Genomic DNA, 6,664 nt, shown 5'->3' on the forward strand with positions numbered 1-6,664 from the left:
AAAGCACATCTCACATTTGACATTTTTCTTAGCTATATTCTTTGGAATCACTAGTGCATGTGTTATTTCAAGGACATTTTTAATATACAATAGCACGCAGAATAAAAAACTAAAATTGAAAGGAAAACAGCTTTCCAGCCACTTCCCCAAAAATGTAATGTAAAATAATCTATGTTGTATAAAAACAAAATCAGAACTTTCTCAACAACAGAAAGCTCAAACAAAAGCCAGGACAGCTGGATGAAGAAGATATTAATACAAGATGGGAAAATCCAGGGTCAAAAAATAAAAGTTGTATTTTAAAGTTGGATAAAGGAGGAGACCAACCGATAGCCAATGTTGTATAGCTCAGCGTCCCCTCTGCTCAGGGAACCTGCGCTCAACCCCACACACGGATTTAAGGGGGTCCCTTGTTCTCCTGTCGCTTCACCATCCCAGGGCAACCCTGAGCAAACCTTCCTATTGAAACAGGTACAGTTCCCTGAACAGATTTCATTTGGAAAAACGTCACCATCTTCCATTTAGAAGAAATACTGAACAGCTCTACATAAGGCTATTTCGAAAAAGAATTATTTCACAGCAAAAATGACTATACTTACTTCTAACCTTAAACAATTTATGCTCGAAAAACCTTAATTTCAGTGCTCAAAAATAACAGTAAAAGCTGAAAAGACCGTGTCTCCACAAATAGATTTCATAAAAAACTAGAACTTCTGGTTTCAGATAGAATATATATTTAGAATATCTGTGTAAGTGAATATATACAATAAATATATTTTGTTATAGTAACTATAGTCACAGTTGGTGGTTTTTGCTTAAGTACAGAATTGCACAGGTGTACCAGGAAGACATCTTTCTGACTGTAATTTCACTGTAATAAGAGAAAATATGATTGAATTCTTCTGGCTGCTACAGATACAGGATCTCCGGCACAAGTGAGAATGTATCAAGAATTAGAACTGACTATTATATTTTTAGTATAAATTTATTTTTAATGACAAAGCCATTATCGAGCTTTTGGTAAGAGAGCTAAGGAACACGTGAAATTTCTTCCTAGGAAATGTTGAAAGGCACATAAAAATTTCTTTAACAATATGTTAAAAAGCAGCTTCTGTGTATTTCTGTGGGTGACTTTACATTAAGATACAGAATTAGCAGATGTTTGCCTGTTGGTGCTGCAGAAAAACATTTCATGTGTCTGTAAAGAGATCACGCTTACGCATGAACAGACAATTGTTCACTCAAGTGACACATTTTCCCCTCACACAGGCTGAAACAAAGAGCGTGCACCTTTTCTGTTGTTTCCTGAGACACCCGGGCACGCACATCCACATCAAAAAGTTACTTGCAAATGGTAAAAGATGAAAAAAATAAATTACCTGAAATTATGTACATTTATTTGAAATGTGTACGACAGCTTCAGTTAATGATTGTACGCTAATAAATAGTAATATGTTTATCTAGCTGAAATTCCATCTACAGTCACTTAATAGTTCTGATTACTCTTAGGATTTCTAATTATTAGGGTAGATTTCAAAAATATTGCCATGAAAGGCATAGAATCACATGCAAAAAATCTACCCGTTGAAGCGTGAAGCAGCAAACAACAATGTATATGAGACATACAGTACAATTTGACTCACTGCATCATTATATTGCACATAAAATAACATGGCACATTTCATAAAGCTACAACTGTGCACAATAAATGACAGACACGTTTTTACATCTGCAGAGACATAAGCAATGAAGGATTCACTCTAAAATGAAGTACAGGACCTCAGGATTATTGCCTTGCCTAAGCCATTCTAGTATCACTTGGAAAGGAAGGTGGCGTGGGTTCTATTCATGCAAATAAAAATACAAAGAGCTGATATTTTTTTCCAGGAAAAAGGTTGGATTAAAAATTCTCAAATATTTCACTTTGCCTGTGAAAGTTCATTTTGTGGAACTATATTCTTCAGAAATGGAATTTTTAAAAGTTGGTTTGCTCCTGCTCCCATTAAAATGATTGACGTCCCGCCAATGTGAAAATTCTCCTCTCCACCACAGTGTTTCCTCCTCCAAGTCATCACTTGTATAAATATGATATAATCATTATTGGGGAATTTTATTTCATTTCTGTTTATCACAACGCTTTTAGCAAGCATCAGATTGAAACCTAAAGGATTGGAAACCGCACATGAACACGGCCAGAGGAAAAAGCACTCCCGACCACTGCAACTGAACATGTTCCTGCAAATATGAATAAATCTTGCTTGGAAATAAACTGATGTGATAGAAGTGAAAATGCGTAACCGATGTAGCGCAGCTTTGGCATATACCACTGATACATTTCTATTAAAACACCTCGAAATTCTTCCACAGACTTGATCAATAGCGTTGCCTAGTCGAAGCTGACTGGGCACAACCTTACCTTGCCAGGCTTTAAAAAGCAGGTATTTATATAAACTTCTAGAAGATCATACATTTTACTGGACTTGCACATACATCATTGATAATCTGTGATCAAGCCTGTAAAGCTACTCACTAAATGTCATGTTCAGGACAGGCTTAACTGCTGAAAGCTCAGGAGTCTCTGCTTTGCAAACCATTCTTCTGGTACACTCCATCCTTAAAAGGTTTAATATTCAGATTTGTGTTTGACAAACGGGGTCATAAATAAAAGAGCAATAATATCTATAAAGCCAGAGCCCAATTCTGCCGACAAAATGTCAACCGAGAGCAACAGCAATTTCACCTAAGTCGTGATAAAAAAATGGGTAATACAATAACTTGCTAGTGTATGCAATGCATGTACATCCATTCAGGTATTCCAAATCTAAAAAGTTTAAGCCACAGTTGCTATAAGGAGGTTGTTTTGTTTTTTTTTTTTAATGATTAGAGACCTGCAGATGCTGTAGAAATCAAACCACAATGAAAAGTGCCATTCACTGGAAAATAATTTTGAAATTCTAGAATTAGAGTTATTCACTATTTAAAACGGTTTTAGCACTGTTCGTGTTTCTAAAGCCATTAAAACACGAAAACTTGTTAAATCTTTAGAAGCAAAATGCCTAGAAACTGTTTTTCCTCCAAGCATTTTCACCAATCTACGGGACAGTTGTTGGTTCACTATTTGGGTGAAAAAGGCCAAGCAAGAAATGATTTAGAAAGCTATAACACATAAATAAGTAGAGGTTTGGCTATAGTTCCACCAGATTGCAAAGTGCTTTCAAATGGAGACAAGTCCTTTTCCTTCTCTCCGGTATTAAGGCTCTTCTAAAAAACATAACTTGAACTAAAAGACACTTGGGCTTTCTTTATTAAATATACCACTTAATATGCTTTAACCATGAACATTTTAAGATGCTAGTTCTACAGTTCTAGCTGTATAAATATGTACTAGCAAGATACAGGATTGCTTTATTGCACGATCAGGGCCTTAATATTCTAAAATGTTAAATACTCAGGAGATGTTGACAGCATATTTCTTTTATATTCTCTTTCTATTAAAAACAAAGGGATTAAAAAACTTACTGGAAAATTAAAACCAAGTTACTAATACTACAGAAAGCCTACTCTTGATATTCTATTAAATCAGAAACAGTAGTCTAGAGAAATTTAATTAAATACTGTTTTCCTGCCAACTTTCCAGACCCTTTTCAACCCCCCAGAATTTGTAACTTTAATTATTCTGACTCAACCAGACCCTTGGGAGGCAAAAGTGCTCTCAACTTCCACCAAAATCAAAAAGTTCTGTGAGAACTCAACATTGCTTAAACTGTTTGGGACACTTAACTCATTCAAGGGACACAAAACCACAGTTAAAAATCACATTTCTTTCCTAAACAATCACAGAAGATCCAAAACATTAAAGACCTGATCTTCAGAGTCATATCACACTGACACTGGTGCAAACACATCCCTCTCTACAACCTGGAAAATCTGCACCCTATTTGGCACCAGCACAACCTGTGTTCAGCCGAACTCTTGAAAAATCAAGTTTAAAAGGGAAAATACTATATTTACTGCTAATACAATTCATAACATATCTCTGAAGGCAGAAGTCAGCAAGCTCTGCAATTTTCGTTGATATATCTTATATGGCACAATATGACTCTCTTCAATTTGTCTGACTAAACTTAGCCAGCTTTGTGAAATCTGCCACTTACTGAAATTATTATGAACAATTTGGAGCATTTTGTTTTTCAGAAAGCAGGCTCCTGCACTGACACCTAAGCACAATAAATTCAATTAAACTGTTAACAGAAATAGAGCTGAAAGTATTGCTTGGGGTGCAGACCGAAATTATGGATTCAGCCCTTGACATCTCTAGTTCCTTCGGTGCAATTCCACGACTTTCCTGCTGACCTGAGCACAAGCAGCTTTTTGGGACCAATCTTAGGGAAACAACCATCAGATCCTGACACATGTTTACAACATACCAGGCGAATTATAACACAAAGCATAGGCTTTATAACATCTCCCAGTGGGGTGCATTTCAATTACTACGTGACGCTATTTTTCTTTTCTAAATACGCTTAAACACAGCTGACTGAGTTAAAATTTTTAAAAGAAATATATCTTTGCTTTGAACCAATCAATCATTTTCACAGCATAATGAAACACAATTACATCTGGGAGCATCCATACTCTTGGCTTTTGGATCAGAACTGTGATCTGACCCTTAACCCTGCAGGACAATGAACACGAATGGGCCAGGGCGGCTCTGAACACGGGCCCAGCACCTCGCCAGAGCCAGGCTTTGCTTAAGCAGGATTAGGCAAACCGGACGGTTGGACAGACATTCTGTGACCCCACTCCCTGTGTTTCCAGAGGTGACAGCAGTTGATCCTGACCCCAGGCACCCGACAGCATTTGTTTGCACCTGTGGATCCTGGTCCTGACCAGCAAATTCTGCAAATCCCCCGCAGCCCCCGTCCGCAGGGCCTGGCTGGGCAGCAGGGACCAAGGTGTCCCTGGGCTCCCTGCCCGCAACCCCGCCACAGCCTGGAAGGTTCCCCCTCGACATCGCTAGTGAAATAGAAAATATATTATCCATCTGTAAACAAAATTCAGAAAAATGTCTTCCGGCGACTTACGGAGAAGCGGCTGGATAGGAGGCCTGCGCTGGGCTGCGACCCCCGGGCGGGCAGGGCGGCCGGGGAGGTGCCGAACGCTCCTGCCAGGGGACTCGCCGGCCCTGGGCCCTCAGCGGGGGCAGGACCGGCCCGCCGGCCCCACGGGGCTCCTCGTTCCCCCGCGGGCAGCGGCTCCCTCAGGAGGCGGCGCCCCCCGCGCCTCAGATGAAGTGGATCCAGGCGCTGCTGTCGGGGTCCTGCGGGGGGGTGGGCGGGAAGCGCTGCCGGCCCCGCAGCCGGTAGTTCGCGCCCTCGTTATTGTCCCAGTACTCGGCACCGGCGACGCGGTAGCGGACGGCGAACTCCAGCGTGGGCTCGGCGGCGGCTGCGGCGGCGGCCAGGGGCAGGAGGAAGGCGAAGCGGTCGGTCAGGCCGTCCGCAGGGCCGCCCGGCTGGTAGGCGGCGGGCACCTCGGCGCAGCTGGCCCAGCGGTTGAGCGTGTAACGCACCGACACGGCCTTCTCGTAGGCCAGGTTGAGGACGCGGACGGCGCCGCGCAGCCCCGCCGGCTCGGCCCGCACCCACTCCAGCCTCACCTTGTGCTGCCGCACCCGCTCGGCGAAGCCGGGGCTGGCGCCGGGCTGCGGCGGGAAGAGCGGCTCCAGCAGCGGCGGCGGCGGCCCGAACAGCACCGGCTCCAGCTCGCCCAGCGCCGGCGGTTTCCTGGTCTTGAAGAGGTCGGCGGTGCGCGGCGGCGGCGGGGCGGGCAGCGGCACCTGCGGCAGGTCGGCCTCGCAGAAGTGGCGCACGGAGGTGAGCTCCAGGCCCAGGGAGTCGGCGAACCGCACCGTCTTGCGGCGAGACGGGCTCTGCTGCAGCGCCGGCCGCAGGCTGCGGTCGCCGGGCGTGGGCAGCGACTTGGCGCGGCGGCGCTGCGTGGGGCTGGGGGGCACGGCGGGCAGCGAGGGCTCCCGGCCGCGGGGCGGCGGCGCCGGCTTCTCCCCCGCCGCTTCCCGCACCACGGGCGTGGGCGTGGTGTCGCCGTCGGGGCTGCAGCCCCCCTTGCACTGCTCGGCCAGGCTGCCATAGAGGCAGGCGCTGCAGCTGAAGTTGCGCGGCAGGTAGAGCCGGGGCGGCGGCGTGGGCACCGAGGTGTGCAGCGAGCCCGCCTTATCCATGTGGGGAGCGGCGGCGGTGCCGGTACCGAGCGCACGGCCCGGGGCCCGCCGCCCGGCTCCCTCCCTCCCGGCCCCTCCTCTCGGGGCGCGGCGTGCGGATGGAGAGCGGCTCTAGCGCCCGGTCCGCGGGCTCAGCCCCTCGCCTGGACCCAGGGGCAGCGGCTTCACGTCGGCGTTGTCCCCGTCGCGGCCGGCCCGGGGCGATGCCGGCGGGTGCATGTGTCCGCGGCGCTCCGGCTGCCGCTGCTGACGTGCCGGGGTCAGCCAGCGAAATACGCCCCGAGTCATCCTTCCTCCCCCATCCCTCTGCCCGCCCCGGCGTCGTCCCCGCCACCTTCCCTAATTACACCCCCGCGGCTGCCGGCCCCGCTCCCCCTTCCCGCTTTCCCCGATGCAGCTGCCGCACCGTCCGCCTCCTCCTCC

The 6,664-nt window shown here is 46.9% G+C and overlaps 1 protein-coding gene across 1 annotated transcript; it reads right to left on the reverse strand.

The window, feature by feature from the left end:
* Positions 1-5,193: 5,193 nt before the first annotated feature.
* Positions 5,194-6,303, reverse strand: PPP1R3E (protein phosphatase 1 regulatory subunit 3E). The gene has a single exon (XM_082062343.1). It carries the CDS (start codon positions 6,239-6,241, stop codon positions 5,285-5,287), a length of 957 nt encoding a protein of 318 aa, XP_081918469.1. The 5' UTR covers positions 6,242-6,303; the 3' UTR covers positions 5,194-5,284.
* Positions 6,304-6,664: the final 361 nt, after the last annotated feature.

The sequence above is a fragment of the Streptopelia decaocto genome (genome assembly GCF_964273445.1).
Source record: "Streptopelia decaocto genome assembly, chromosome: 11".
NCBI lineage: Eukaryota > Metazoa > Chordata > Aves > Columbiformes > Columbidae > Streptopelia > Streptopelia decaocto.

Coding starts and splice junctions, on each gene's coding strand:
- PPP1R3E (XM_082062343.1), bottom strand. CDS start 6,241: ATGGATAAGGCGGGCTCGCTGCACACCTCGGTGCCCACGCCGCCGCCC.